At 42.5% G+C, this 15,548-nt stretch overlaps 1 protein-coding gene across 4 annotated transcripts in view; it reads right to left on the reverse strand.

Moving 5' to 3' along the window:
• The window catches only part of RNF38 (ring finger protein 38), a 118,315-nt gene extending 103,759 nt beyond the window's left edge, over positions 1 to 14,556 (reverse strand). For all 4 annotated transcript variants that reach the window (XM_081065545.1, XM_081065543.1, XM_081065546.1 and 1 more), the window contains exon 1: positions 14,209 to 14,556. In XM_081065545.1, the coding sequence (XP_080921671.1) occupies positions 14,209 to 14,461 (253 nt within the window). In that variant the 5' untranslated portion in view covers positions 14,462 to 14,556. The remainder of the gene's footprint in view (positions 1 to 14,208) is intronic.
• Positions 14,557 to 15,548: the final 992 nt, after the last annotated feature.

Below are 15,548 nucleotides of genomic sequence, written 5' to 3' on the forward strand. Positions count from 1 at the left end.
TAAAAGAGCTTAGGAAATAGGCAGGTTTGTAAATAAATATATAAGTCAACAGCTTTGTCTAACATCCGCAAAACTTAGAAAGTATAATTTAAAAAAAAAACACAAAAAAAGCACACCATTATCAAAATTAAGAGAACATAAAGTGCTGTGGAATCGACAAATATGATTTAAATCACAAAAACTTCACAAAGGCACATACTATGGCACATGAAAAGAGAATTAAGGAGAAAAAAATCATGTTAGTACCTGAAAAGACTCAGTGTGAAGCGATCAATTATTTCCAACTTAACAAACAATGCATTTCCAATAAGTGTATCAATGCGATTTTTTTTGGCAATCCTGACAAAAACTTTAAAAAATATATCTAGAAGGGAAAAAAGCATGTAATAAAAGCCAAAAGTATTTTCAAAATAAGAATACAAGGATTTGCCCTACTAAGCATTTACCTGTAATAAACTACAATAAGTAAAATGTATAATGTTGGTGACGAAATAGAGACAGACCAATAGAACAGAAAAGAGCGCAGCAACAGATCTAAGTATTAATGGAAATTCGGTACATAATTTAAAATGCCATGTTAAATATGTAAGGAATTGGTTAAATTGTGGTATATCCATATCAAATACAATGGAATACTGCACTAATCTGAAATATACCAGAGATCCAAATGTCAAAATAGAAGATTTAGTGCCACCATTACAATCCCCTTCTCATAAAGCACAACTATTAAGAATAAGGTAAATTATACTGATGTAGAAAGGTGGTCACAATATAGTATTGTGTAAAACAAAAATTATAGAATAGAAAGTATAATATGATCCCTTGTATGTTAAATATATACATTTAATTGAGAGCCACTCTATATATAGAAAATGTCAGGTCAGCTGGGTGGCTCAGGTGGTTGGAGCTCCGTGCTCCTGAAGGCTGAAGCACTGAAGGCTGCCGGTTCCATTCCCACATGGGTGAGTGGGCTCTCAACCACAAGGCTGTCAGTTCAATTCCTCGAGTCCCGCAAGGCATGGTGGGCTGCGCCCCCTGCAACTAGCAATGGCAACTGGACCTGGAGCTGAGCTGCACCCTCCACAACTAAGACCGAAAGGACAACAACTTGACTTGGAGAAGTCCCGGAAGTACACACTGTTCCCCAATAAAGTCCTGTTCCCCTTCTCCAACAAAATCTTAAAAAAAAAATATCTGGAAGGACATACCATACCAGAATAGAACTGTCACTACCTCTGGGATAACAAAGGTCCCAATAGTGAAGAGATGGTAAACTCAAATTAGAATAATCTGAAGGCGGTTTATTCATAAAAGAAATAATTACGAAGTTGGGAGGTGAGGTCTACAGATACCACAGGGGATGGAAAAGAAACTAGAACTAGCAATAGCAGAACAATTCTCACTCTAGTCCTCAAAAAAAGACAGGAGACAGATTACCAGAATGCAGGCTCCCCTGAGAGGAGGGGGGATAAACATTCTGACCTCATTCTCAGCCTTCCCTTCAATCTCCTTTTTAAGGCTGAACACAACACTAAGCCAGAGGACCTGGGAGCACTTTCCAGGGAGCAAAGAGCTAGGTGGAAAGGATTGGAGGATAGATCTGGAGAAGTAAATGGAGGATATCTGACCCAGATTTCTTTGACCTTTCTATAAAATTAATTACATAAATAGAAGTACAATCTCTTCATTAAAAATTGAACCTTTACAGAGAAAACTAAAATCCCACCCTCATAATCCTGGATCTTTTCTCCAGAAGTAATCATCTTTATTAATCATCATCATTTTGGTGGGGTTTGTTGATTTTTTTCTAGACAGAGACACACATACTCATAATAAAATATCTAGAATTGGTCTATGAAATGCTATTTGTTTAACATGAACAGCATTAATTACTCTATTACTTTCTGCAAACTTTCAACATTTTCAGTTCAGTTATAAAATAATGCTCAAGAAGCTAAGACGGATGGTTTGATTCTCAGGGTCATTTACATCGTATTTCAGTGGCTCTCAAAATATGCCCCCCCCCACCCCGCTCCCACCCTCAGCTGCATTAGCATCACCTAGGAATTTGTTTAAAATACAAAATATCAGGCCTCACCCTAGTGAGGTGAACCAAAAGCTCAGGAGGTGGGGCCCAGTAATCTTCCTTTAAAGCAGCCCTCAAGACTGACTGTTAAGAGAGCCACTCCCCCACACCAGGGCCCCAGCTAGAAATCTGCATTTTAACAAGCTCTCCAGGTGTTGCGTAAGTAAATTAAAGTGTAAGCAGGCTGGTCTACCTCAAAGCCATAAACTTAACCCCAATCCATATTACCCACACCCATCAGCACACAGTAACTGAGTGGTTTCTGGCGCTGCAAAGGGAGGAGGCCAGCAGAAAGACCAGTGGTTTTTAATCTCTTTGAATTTAAATCTATCACTCCTGTGGGAAAAACTGCATGCCCTAGTTAGGCAGAGTATGTTAACACTGTCATCTTTTGTGCGTGACAGATTGCACATAAAGACCATTAAACCACCCTGGAAATGTATTGCTTTTAGGTGTCAATGTTATATCGTAAGTTCTTATTTTTCTTTAAAATAGTGAATTTCAATTATAACCCCAGGGATAATAAAATTACCGATGCCTAGTTAACCATTATATCGCTAACCTTTATATTGTAGAGAACCCATCATTTTAAAACAAACCACGGGGATATACCTGGACGTACCTTTTCTGTTCTAATAAGGATACCTTTACCAACATCTACAAGTGTATCTACCCTCCACTTGCACGCTGTGCAGTCTCCACCTCCACACAGCTAGTGTGTGTGGGGGGGGAAATGACCCCAGAATTTCACCTTTAACTTCCTGCTCCCTCCCTCAAAGACTCAAAAATGTTCATTTAAAACCTGCACCCTAAGGCACCTGCCTCAGCCTCTCCCAGTTGCTCTTTTCTCAGGTTCCTCCACTGAGTCTCAGGTCTGTCCTGAGTCAACGGCAAACTGGTTGACTTTCTCAGGAAATCTATCCCTGGAACGATATACACATTTGTGCCTGAGAACCATATAGTCTCACTGCTCAATCCAGCCTGACTCAGCCTAATACAATGATCTGCTTTTTTAAAGGCACTTCCAGTTTCACTTCTAGTTCCTACCAGGCTTATGCCCCGCCCCAATGCAACTCAGCCCCCCTCTCTGAGCTTTTCCTACCCAGGAAGTAGCACAGTCAAGTCTGTGGGGCTCATACCCAATTTGACTTGTTTCTCTTTTCTTAAAGCAATCTTGGAATCAAAATTTCTAAAGCCCCTTTTCAATTTGATAACTTTTCTTCCATAGAAACAAAGAGTTTTAATCAAGTCTTAAAATAAATTTGTGTCCTGGGTTTTTAATTACATAGCATCAGGAAAAATAATAATAAAACTATTCTATCAAAACTTTATTTTGAAAGGAAATATGTCAGCATCTCAAATGTGCTATAAAAAGATTTTGGTATGGTAAAAGCTCGTTTGATTTCTATCCTCACCTTCACAGAATTGTTTATGTTGAAATCATTTGTCAGTTGAGACAGTCTTTTTTTTTTTTTTTTTTTTTTTTTTTTTAAAGATTTTGTTCCACCAAAAGTTAGACTCGAAATAGGTACGGTATTATCTAAACTTTCTAGAGTCAAATTCTTAATTAGTTTTGATCTTAACATAGAAATTAACTCTATGAGCTGCAGCCAAATTCACTTTAAGAAGGCAAATCTTTTAATTTGTTGCCTTTGTTGGTTTTGGGGTTAATTTTTTAAGCACACAATGGTAGCTCTTTTTTAAAGTTAAAGCTCAAAAATATCATGAAATGGTAATAATTTGTTTTCAACAATATGTGCACACTTTTTAATAGAAACATTAAATAATTAGATCATAAGAGTTCATGACTCATATTCTTGATACATAGCAATGATATCTAGCTATATATAGATAGATAGATATCATACAATAATGTCTTCCATTACAGCCCCAAAATATATTATAACTCTAGATATGTTCTGAGGCTAAGATTCTTAAGTTTAAACCAGTAAATAGGCAGAAAATTCCTCAATTACCTAAATTAATCAGCTTTTATTTTGCCTGAATATAAAGAATACCTACTTCCTATGAATTAATTCCATATTGTTTAGTAATTTGAAATGCGGAGAATTCTTTTTTCCTTTCTAGGTATCCATAAGCAAAGTAAGAGAAAAAGATTGAATTGGCAGGCTCAAGTCAAAAACAGGCCATGTTCCAAAAGTTATAAATACTGTTTTGACCTTAGAATCCCATTTTGCCATAAAACATTTTCTAAATTGATGGCCCACCAATGCCTATGAAGGCCACAATATAAATGAAATAATATTAGAAACACCATGTATAATTGCTTATGGGAAAATTTACTCAATCTCATCATTCCAACTTTAGGCCACCTAAAGATAGAGAATTTTTAACACGCATTCCAACCAATTTTGACGTAGTTCATTTGGGAACCACTATGCTACATTATCTTCCTCAAATAATCCACTGCCTCATATCAACCCAACACGAAACTCTCCAACTGTGCCAGAAATGTTCATATTCTGTGCTACTGAATAAAGGGATAGGTTTATGCTTTAGCTTGTGCCAAAGCAGAGTTTACTATGGAAATTAAGGCTAAAAAGAAGTCTAACATCCATTCTTACGGATATTTTTAAATTTTTTTTTTTGGCAGGGATACCCATATCCACAAAAAGGTGGGATTCAGAAGTTCCTCTGAGTAGGGTCAAATTTTTCCAAAGTTTTCTGTCTATTTAAATGCCCAAACAAGGACTCAATTAAGAAGACCCTAATGTTCAGAATCACAGAACATGGGAGATTTTCCAAGAAGCAAATTAAATATGCCTGATCTAAGGTGAACCCACTTCAAATAGGTACACCTACATCTTTTGTGAAAAATGAATGACTAGGGGCCGGACGGGTGGTGCAGGTGGTTAGAGCTCTATGCTCCTAACTCCAAAGGCTGCCGGTTCGATTCCCACATGGGCCAGTGGGCTCTCAAAAACCAAAAAAAAAAAAAAAAAAAAAAAATGAATGACTAAAAAAAATTTAAAAAATCAAATAATCCTAACACAATAATTCAGAACTTTAAAAAAGGGGGGAGCGTATTTCTCAGGAGGAGCAAAGGTAAAACTAAAGAATGAAAATTCTCCTTAGTTGCTAAAACAGTGATCACCTTTGTTTATGTTCAGTCTTTTGTTACCAAAACTAATTGCTAAGTTTGCTTAGGCTATCTATAGTGAGATGCAGTAAAGCAGGGTGGCTAAAAATACAGATTCTGGAACAAGACGGCTTGGGTTCATATCCCAGATAACACTCTTAATAGCTGCATCATCTCTAGCAAGTTATGTTACCTCTCTGTGCTCCAGTTTCCTCATAGGCACATTAAGAATAATAATAGCATTAACCTCAGATGACTGCGGTGAAAATTAAATGAATTAATCCAGGTAAAGCACACAGAACAGAACCTTGCACACGAGTGACCACTATTAATCAAGATATTAAAAAAATAAGTAGGATTTGGAAAAACTGAAGGATAGGCATTCCAAGCTGAATTAACAAGCAAAGGAACAGAGATGAAAAAGTGATACACAGATGAACAGGGCATTCTATTTCCCTGGAGAATAATATTCAAGAGGAAGAATAGTAGGGATTGGAATAATGAAGACCCAATTGTGCAGGCCTTCAATGCCAGACCAAATACTATTAATATTTCTCTTATTTAGAAGGCAGCCACTTAAATTTTTGATCTGATTAGATCTGTGCTTTACCAATGTGAAGTATCAAGGTTAAATCATATCTATTAATTACTACTATTAATCACTACTATTAATGCCAATTTTGACATTCTCTGCCCTTGTATATAAGGGTTAGCAGGCCCAAAGGTGCACCTGTTCTGCTAACACACTGTCAGAATCTACCACTCAACTGTTGCATATCTGAATCGGATCTGTAATCCTCACTGTGCCTGGTACATAGTCGGCACTCAATAAATGCTTTTTCTTTTAATGGCCACCAGAGAGCAGTGAAGTAAACAGTCAGAGGTAAATCCCCAAAGGAAATATGTATTATAAATGAAACAAATGAAGTAGCCAAATAAGTTTATAATCCAGCTAAAATATAAGTCACTGCTGATCAATATACTGGCCTAAAACAGTGAGGGGGGGTTGGGTGGGGTGGGTGGGGATCAACCTTGCTTTTTATTAAAACCAGATAAAATGGATCCTTGTGTATTTTGAAATCTCATAAAAATTAGCTGTCAAATTGGTAGTCTTTTCAAAGGATTATTTGGGTGATATCTTTGTAATGGACTGCCCAGTAGTCTTATGTGAAGATAAATTTAAGGTAGATTTTCTCAAGATATCTGCACTCCCATGTTCATTGCAGTATTATTCATAGTAGGTAATAAAGGGAAACAACCTAAGTGTCTAACAGATGAATGCATGAAGAAGGCGTGGTATTATATACATACAATGAAGTATTATTCAGCCATGAGAAAGAAAATCCTGCCATTTGCGACATGGATGAAATTGGAGGACATAATGCTAACTGAAATAAGCCAAACAAAGAAAGATAAATACTGTATGATCTCACTTATATGTAGCATCTAAAAAAAATGTTTTTCTTTTTAAAGTCAAACTTACAGACACAGAGAATACAACAGGGGTTGGGGAGTGGAGGAAATGGGGAGATGTTGGTCAAAGGACACAAGCCCTCGGTTGTAAGATGGGTAAGTTTCGAAGATCTAATAATGTATAACATGTGACTACAGTTAATAATACTGCATCATATACATGAAGTTTGCTAACAGAACAGATCTTAAACATTCTCATCAAAACAAAGGTAATTGTGAGGTAATGGATGTATTAAGCAGATTGTGGTAATCATTTCACAATGTATACATGTATCAAATCATCACTTTAAATATATACAATTTTATTTGTCTATAAAAAGGTAGATTTTCTCAAAATCATGCTAGACAGTAAAAATAAAAGTCCAACTCCTGACCTGACTCCAACAAGTAATGAGACGAAGGGCCAGCTCACAGTAGCTGCAGGTTTCCAAAGAGTGCATACTATCTACCTGGCTGCCTCCCTCACCACCAACGTCAGTGCTAATTACAACAAAAAGGACCTCTTTACCCTCTCATCTTGAGTAAGGCAACTGAAGTCCACTATCCTAACATCTAAGGATAACTTTTGCAGTCAACTGTTTGATGCATTCCTTAAAAAAAAAAAGTTTGTTTGAGACACTAGTGAAAGTAATATACTAATAGTTAACTTTAACATAGTAAGACAAAAAGTGTTCACTAAAAGACTGCCATCAGGGCCGGCCTGGTGGCTCAGGTGGTTGGAGCTCCATCCTCCTAACGCCGAAGGCTGCCGGTTCAATTCCCACATGGGCCAGTGGGCTCTCAACCACAAGGTTGCGGGTTTGACTCCCACAAGGGATGGTAGGCTGCGCCCCTGAAACTAACAACAATTCAGACCTGGAGCTGAACTGCACCCTCCACAACTACGATTAAAAGGACAACAACTTGACTTGGAAAAAATCCTGGAAGTACACACAGCTCCCCAATAAAGTCCTGTTTTTAAAAAAAAAAAAAAAAAAAATCTTAAAGGTTGCCATCAGAGCTTGGAATCACATTATGACAAAGGATGATTGATGTAAGAGTTTATTAAGAACGTATCTCCGATTAATTGATTTTTTTTCTGGTGGTGGCAGGGGGAAATCAGCTTCCCCCAAGTGTCAGTTAGTGCTTACTTTTAGAAACTTGAAAAAAAAAAAAGGATTAGTAAGAGCACCTCTGGATAATAAGCAAGTTTTGTACGTGGCTTTCTTGGGTAATCAATCATTCTGGCAACACAAACATAAAGCAAAGTAGGCCCAGATTTCTACATACCTTCTTCTAAAGTACTTTTGGAAGTAACTGTACAATTTTAGACTGAAAAAAAAAAAGAAAGAAAAAACATTTGCGTTGTCTTGTGCTTTTTAAAGCTTGAAGTATCTTGGAAGTATTAGAATTTAAAATCCTGAAATGTATTTACTTAAACACATTCCCATCAGCATTACCAACAACGCTCCATTATCCATTTTGGTACTGTCTCCAGATGATTTTTAATCCCCGCCTGACTTCTCCCTACCAACGAGTACTTGGATACCATCTTTACCCTGCCTGCCCCTATTACTTGGTTGTGCTTAGGGAATTATAATTACAGTGATCCCGCCTTTAGAACATCCTCAGAACACAAAGCCTCTTTGTATGATTGGGGGTGAGTGGGGCGCCTTCCAGGCTCCACAGCAAAGGGTGGGTGGTAGCAACACAAGCAGCAACGAAGGAAGAGAAGCTGGAACCACTTATGGTGGCCCTCAGGTCTGGCTTAATATCGTTTGAGGGATTTTACTTGTGGCTGCCCAGTCAAAAGGTTTTTTTAAACCTCTGTATTCCTCCCATGGGGGGAGAAGGGAATGGGGCCTGTCCTGACAGATGGGTAGATAGATCATCATCAAACACAGAAAGCCAGGGAGCAGAAGGAAGCATGAAAAAAGGGAGAGAAAGCAACAGCTGAAGCTCACACCTCTGTACTGTTCTCAGTACCTCGGGTAATGAAGTCCCTGACAATGAAATCTACCAACCCAGTGAATCAGTGGTTTGTACAGGTATCCCTGGCATCCAGTAGGTGCTCAAATATGTTCAGGTAGCAACAAAAATCTATATAGGAAGACAATTCAATTTTTAAATTTTTTAAATAAGATAGCCTCAAGGCCAAATGGAAAAAAGCTTTTTGTTAATAATGAGCCCCAACTCCTATTTGTAAAAGCAATTATGAAATGAATACTTGTTTTACTTCGCCTACCTATTACTCTAGACTTCAAAACTGCTCACTTTCTAGCTGTGACAATAAAACAGGGTTCAACTGAAGACCAGTGAGCACCATCTGAGGACACTGAAATCAAAGGTGCTGGAGCAGAACGGACACAGACAGGTAACTTTCAGCTCAAGGAAGATCTCAAAAGCATTACAAAACATCTGCTACTTAATTGCTTGCTACCCTCTCGTATGTATTTTCTTCCTCTCACTACTTCTTCCCTCTCTTTTTTTCTTCTTTCAAGAGGATCAAATGATTATATGTATTAATATTTATCAAAACTCACAATCCCTCCCTTATTTCTACACATATTTTATCACAAAAGCAGACAAAGCAGTGGTAGCTTTCCATATCATGACTGCAGTGAACTCCTGATAAACCCTAGTATAATCCCATCATTCTCCACCACCTGCCCACATCACTCCAGTAACTCTAAACAGTGCCTATAATTGTGCTAATATCCATTTAAGCAAGACAGAAGAAAACTGAAACTGCTTTAGGGAAGGCCTGCAGGTGAGAACTGTTTATTTTCCTTGTGTAGGCATAAGACTATTTTTGTTAAACCTTTCTTTTTTTTATTTACATATATTTTCTTTAAAAAATCCCCTCAAGACAGAAGAAAAAGCACAATGGAACTCTCGATCCATCACCCTCAACCATGTTTAAAAATAATAAAAAAGACAACAGAAACCACTTCAAATGTACCTCTCCCTTAAGCCTGCAGAACAGCACTCTTCCATGACAACTATTCTAAAAAACACACTGCCATTATTTGCAAAAGCAGTAGGAAGTCCAGTCTTGTCCTTGGTTCAGCACTCCCCCCTGCTCTCTCTCCAAGAAAAAAATGAAACAGCAGGAAGCATAAACAACCACTTAATGGAAAATACTAATGGGTAAATATTTTCAAAATTGGCTAAAAAGCCTCAGGTCTTAAGAAATTCAGGAATGCTAGTGTAGGGGGAAATAGGAAAAGAAAAATAAAATTGTATTTCCCCCTCAAAGTGAATACTGTAAGAAGCAAGAGCAAATGTGGTCCATCGCTACTTTCCTTGACTTACCCGACGCTTGTCTTTTTAATGATTTCTCTCGTTCTATCTATAAAATGATGGTATTTTCTAAATAGTTTATTCTGTACATATTTTTCCAGCCCCATACAAATTTTAGAAAGTTAAGCTGAACTCTTTGGTTCCATTGATATGGTGATGAAAAGCCAGGAGTGGGTTCCTTCCCACGAAAAGTTCACGTAGAGAAAACTTTTGGAGCCTCAGGCCCAGCACCAACCAGCCCCCTTCTCAGAGCCCATGATGAGTATGGAAGGCACAATTGTTACAGCTGGACCAACAGTTCCAAAACGGCAGGGGTATGCTAGGTCAGAAGGCACCTTTGTGCGATTTAGAAAAGGGTGTGTGTGCTCCCTCCCTGAGAGGACACAGCTCCACACAAGGTGCTCCTATTGGTAAGTGTAGCACAGAATGAATTTCCGCTCTCACTTGTCACCTAAACTAGGTGCCCTCGTGCTAGACACAGTCTACACAACCCTGCACAGCAGCCCTACAAAAGGACTGGGAGCAACACTGCACCTCCAAAGTAACTTTCCAGAAAGGAGAACCTAACCAAAGACAAACAGGCATTTCACAAATTTCATTACCAGAAATATCCACATTTGTTAAAGAAATTAATTTCTAAACATATTAGGACACGAGCAAAAAAGATCTAGCAGAGAAGCAAATCTAGCAAATTTGGGAGAAAGGAAACTTCCATCTTGAGGGATAATCAGTTATTTCCTAAAGCCCCTAATCTTTGACTACAGGTTCAAATAGCTGAACTTCAAACGCATGTCATAAACTAAAAACACTCAAACCATCACTGTCATCTGCTGAGAAAGTCATGACCACGTACATTTACCTTTGGGGATTTAATTTTACCTTTGGGGATTTAATTTTGCCAGAACGGCTAGTTTTCCTTCTCTGTTGGACCCTTTTTTGCTCCTATCCTAATTATAAACCCCATTATTGTGGCATACATGATTAAAGTTTGTAAAACCTACTAAATAGCCCCGGTGGGTGGTGGGTGGTGGGCCCCTTGGCTACCTACGTGAAAATAAGAGGAACAGACAACTTGGATTATGCAGGGTTTAACGTTCAATGGCTTCCAACCATATCATTCTTCTATGCCCTACAAAAAAAGCTAAGTATCACATGAGTCCAAATTAGTCCCAGTCATGCAGGAGGAGCAACAGAAAGCAGCCTGGGGGCTAGGCTGGGGCAAAGCTGAGAGGGAGTTACAATCCAGAATCAAAAGGAGCCTAAGGCAGTGGCTCTCAAACTGTGGTGGGCATCGGAATCTACTGGGGAACTTTTTTAGAATCAGATTTCTGCCAGCTCCCCCTACATCTGATAAGTCCGAATGTCCTGGAGCACTTATATTTTGACAAAGCTCAAACTGCTTGACCTATGTCCACTAGGCAGTTTAGAAACATGGGGAAATCCTCCATGCCTATCAGCAGTTCCAAAATAAAAGCCATCCATCGCAAAACTAGGTTTTACAGGTCGAAAAAGGGTGAGAAAAGGATCACCTGCCTGCATCCTAATAGGCTGTGCAGGGCTGGAGCCTGCAGCTAGTTTCCTTATTACATGATAAAAACCCTGTGCTCTATAAATAAGAACATTTGTTGCATGTGAGAAATATTTCAAACATCTGAAAATATTTAAAATAATACAATGAGTATTTCTGTACCCTACACTCAAGATAAGCAAATCTTAATTTGCAATTATGTGATTCAGATTTTTTTTTAGTAATAGAATATTATAGATCTAAAGCTCTCTGTACCCCTGTCCAATTCCATTCCTCATCTACTCTTCCCAGAAATAAGCACTACTCTGAATTTGGTGTTAGTTGTTACCATGCATGTTTTTATACTTTTACTACATTTGTACCCAGCCACAAACAATATTATTTTGCATGTTTTCAGACTATATGCAAGGGGAAACATTCTGTAAGAATTCTGTTACTTGCTCCCCCATCCCATATTATGTTTATGAGAGTCAACCATTTTAATGCATGTGGCTATAGTTTATTTTTCAGTGCCATAATATTCAGCTGTGTGGGACAATCTAAAAATTTATGTGTTCCCCTGTTGGTGGATATTTAAGCTACAATGGGCATTCATGTACTTCTTTCGTACTTATTTTCTTGGACAAGTGTGCAAGGATGTTTTAGAAATGGACATTTTGGGTAAATAAGTATGTTTTCCCTCCTTCAACTAGACTTCACTATACTACTACTCTCCAAGATAGCTGTATATATTTGTTGGTGCAAAAGTAATTGCGGTTTTTGCAATTATTTTTAACCTTTTAAACCGCAATTGCTTTTGCACCAACCTAACACATTCCCACTGGCAGTATTAAAAGTTGATTTCCCCACAACCTTACTAACACTTGGTTATCACAGAATTTAATTTTTCCCATTCTGATGTGGCTGGGAAACGGCATCTCACCGTTGTTTCACTTTGCATTTCCCTGATTATAAGTCTTTGACAAGTAAATTTTCATGCTTTTATAGGTAGCTGTTAAATATGTGTTTCTCACAGGTTTTTAGAAAAATCTAATTCATCTTGTCTAAATCGGGGCAGTTCTTCCCAAAGCACCCTGCCAACAGCCACCACAGCTGGAAAGCTGAGGTGCAGGAGGGCAGCAAGAAAACAGCTGACTTAAACAAGGGATCATCTTGGACAAAGGGCCCTAATTAATGCGTTTGCTAATTAGTCTTCCATTCCCTCTTTTGTCAAGCCTTACTTCCTAGACACTAACCACTATGGGCCAGCGGCCTTAGATCAGGAGAGAGAACGGGGGAGGGGAGTGCAACAGCCAAAACATTTATATAAAAAAGTACTACAACTGCCTTTACTCAAAGAAAATGAAGTGATTCCAGACCAATCCCTATTACTCGACCTTGTAAGATATCATCCACCTCGAACAGAACACCTTTCAAATTCATTACGTTTGGCTCCCTCTTTGAAACATCCCAATCTTTTTCTCTACACTAGACACTGTCCCCTGCCCTCAGCAACCCTTTCATCTCCCTTCCTCCACAATGTCTAAGTATCCTCTTCTTTTGCCCCATTCCACAGCTTCTATTTTCTAGCTCCACAGGACCCTCTTCATAGCCTATACGTAGTGCGCGCTCTCTCCCTCTCCACAACTCCAAGTCCTCTCCTCCTTCCCTTTCCAAGATGCATCCACAGTAAAAACAACCAACTCGATCACCCCAAAGAAACAAACGGGAATGCCGCTGTAGTGCACGGCCCTGCGTTACCTGCCAGGCAAGGGGGTGACTTGTCCCAATCCTCCCAGCTTTCTCCTCCCGTTCAGGCCTGGGATAGCTGTTCTCTCAAGGGATTCTCCAAGTTTGACAGATCCAGACCACCGGGGCAAAACTCATTCGGCCTTCGGTGGCACGAATGCCTTTACTAGGGCCATGTATGCACTTCTCCTTGGGGCATGAGCGAAACTCGGGTCATTACGTGGAAAAGACCCCTTACGGGAATGTCCACAAAAGCAGGCAGGCCTCCCTCCTATTAATTCCAGCTGCATTGGTTTAGTCCGTGCTATGGTGGGGAAGGTGGCCTGGCAAAGACCAAACGGTCCCCGCGATAAGAAGTTTCCGAAGCTCTGACCCACTCACTCAAGGAGCCCTCTTCCCCGAGAGCACACACCCTCGCTGAAGTTTCTCCCCCTGCTGCTCCCCAAAGCGGCTCCCGAGGACACCACCAAGCCCCCAAAACGGCCCCTGCTCCTCCGTCCCACCCAGCAAGAGATCCTTTCTCCTGAGCAAACCCAAAAAGCGTTGGGTGGGCGTGCCTGGGACCAGGGCCTAGCGCCCCCTCCTCCCGGATCAATCTCTCTCGGTTCTTGGAAGCTGGGGGCTCTTCCTGCCCCCAACCCCCACCCCACTGCTCAGGGCCCGCGCCCTGGGTCTCCGCCAGGCTACGACTCTCAGCGGCTATGTGACCTTGGGCAAGTCACTTCCCTCTGTAAGCCTCAGTTTCCTCCTCCGCCAAGCGGAGACCTGGAGAGGTCCTGCCCTGGCCATCCCAGGGGTGGGGGCCCCACGCTGGGAGGGAAAACGCTTTGTGAGCTGCACGGTGCAGCAGGGACGCAGGGCTCCCTGGGGCTCGGGGGCCGGACAAAGCTGACCCGGACCACGCTCCACCCACTCCGCAGAGCCGGCGGGCTGGACCACACGCCTTTGAGCCCCTCACCCCCGGGACCAACCCACGCCCCTCCCCGCATGGCCCGCTCCTAGACCCCATACCTGCTCCCGGTGCTCGGCCGCAGGCGCCGCCACCGTGTGCGCCCGCCCGGAGAGGCCCGTGGCCCGGAGGGCTGAGGCGGCCAGCGGCGGCGGGCTCGGGCCGGGGAGGCGGCGGTGGGGGGCGCGGGCGGCGCGGGGGCCCGAGATCCGCGGGGCCCGGCCTGGGAGACGACGACTGAGGCTGGAAGTGCGCGGCGGCCGCGGCTGCTGAGGCAGCGGCGGCGGCGACAGCGGCGGCGGCGCTTCCGCTCATGGCGGGGCCGCGGGCAGCGGCTCCGGCTGCGACTCGACTCCGGCGCGGCGGGCGCTGGCTGGGCCCCGGCCGGCGGCAGCAGCGACGGTGGCGGCGACGGAGGCGGCTCCCGGAGGAGGAGGAGGCGGAGCCGGGAAGCGGCGGCGGCGGCGGAGGGGGCGGGGACACGGAGGGGGCGGGGACGCCGCGCCGCCGCCGCCAATAGGCTGCGGGCTCCTCGGCGGTGTCTCCCAGGCCCGGCGGGCGGCGCCGTGGGGCATCCTTGCTGCGACCGCTCGTGGAGGCGGGGAGGCTGAAGGCCCCCAGCTGGGAGAGCCGGGCTCCCAGGGCTGCTCCGCCCCCGGTCCGTCCCCCGGGTCGTGGCCGCGGGCCTCCCCAGCCACGCATCACGCGACCCAGGCCCGGCTGAGCCTGGGACTCCGTTGAGCGGCTGCCCCAACACCAGTGATCACGCTGCGATTTGCCAGGGGCTCGGCCCGGGTAGTTGATGCTCGCCGGCGGGCCTCCCATTCCATGGATAGCGCCGCCTCGGCCGCCGCCGCCTCCTCCTCCTCCTCCTCCTCCTCCTCCTCTTCTTCCTCCTCCTTTTCCTCCTCCTCTCCCCGACACTATAGCTACAGTCTCCTCTCCGTCTCTTAGCTGTTTCCTCAAAAGTTTTTCCCTTTCAGACTCTTAGAAGAGAAACTCTCTTCCCTCTTAGGCTGTGTCTCAGTGGTAAATCAGTCCCTGCGGACCCAGAGAGGATAGCAGAGGCAGAATGCAACGGAGGAAAATGCCCTGCTTTCTCTGAGTCTAGAGACCCATCCTGAATTATGACAGAGGCCAACCTAGCTCAACCCTGGCCCCTTGCCCCTTTCTCTAACTTTCTCTTCCTCTTTCTTGCTTTAAACGCCCTTGTTAAAAGACTTACAGGAAACCATCCAGCTCAGCTGGGCCTAGTCTCACATGAGGGAGAGGCTGTGGGGTGAGGAAAGGCTCTTGAGCTGTGCTGACAGTTTTCCTATGAAAGAATTATGCAGATTCATGACGCCCTTGGCCGCCCTCCTCTCCTTGGATGTGATGTTGGTCACTGAACCCATTTCCTTTT

This window comes from Rhinolophus hipposideros, assembly GCF_964194185.1.
Source record: "Rhinolophus hipposideros genome assembly, chromosome: 11".
Lineage (NCBI taxonomy): Eukaryota > Metazoa > Chordata > Mammalia > Chiroptera > Rhinolophidae > Rhinolophus > Rhinolophus hipposideros.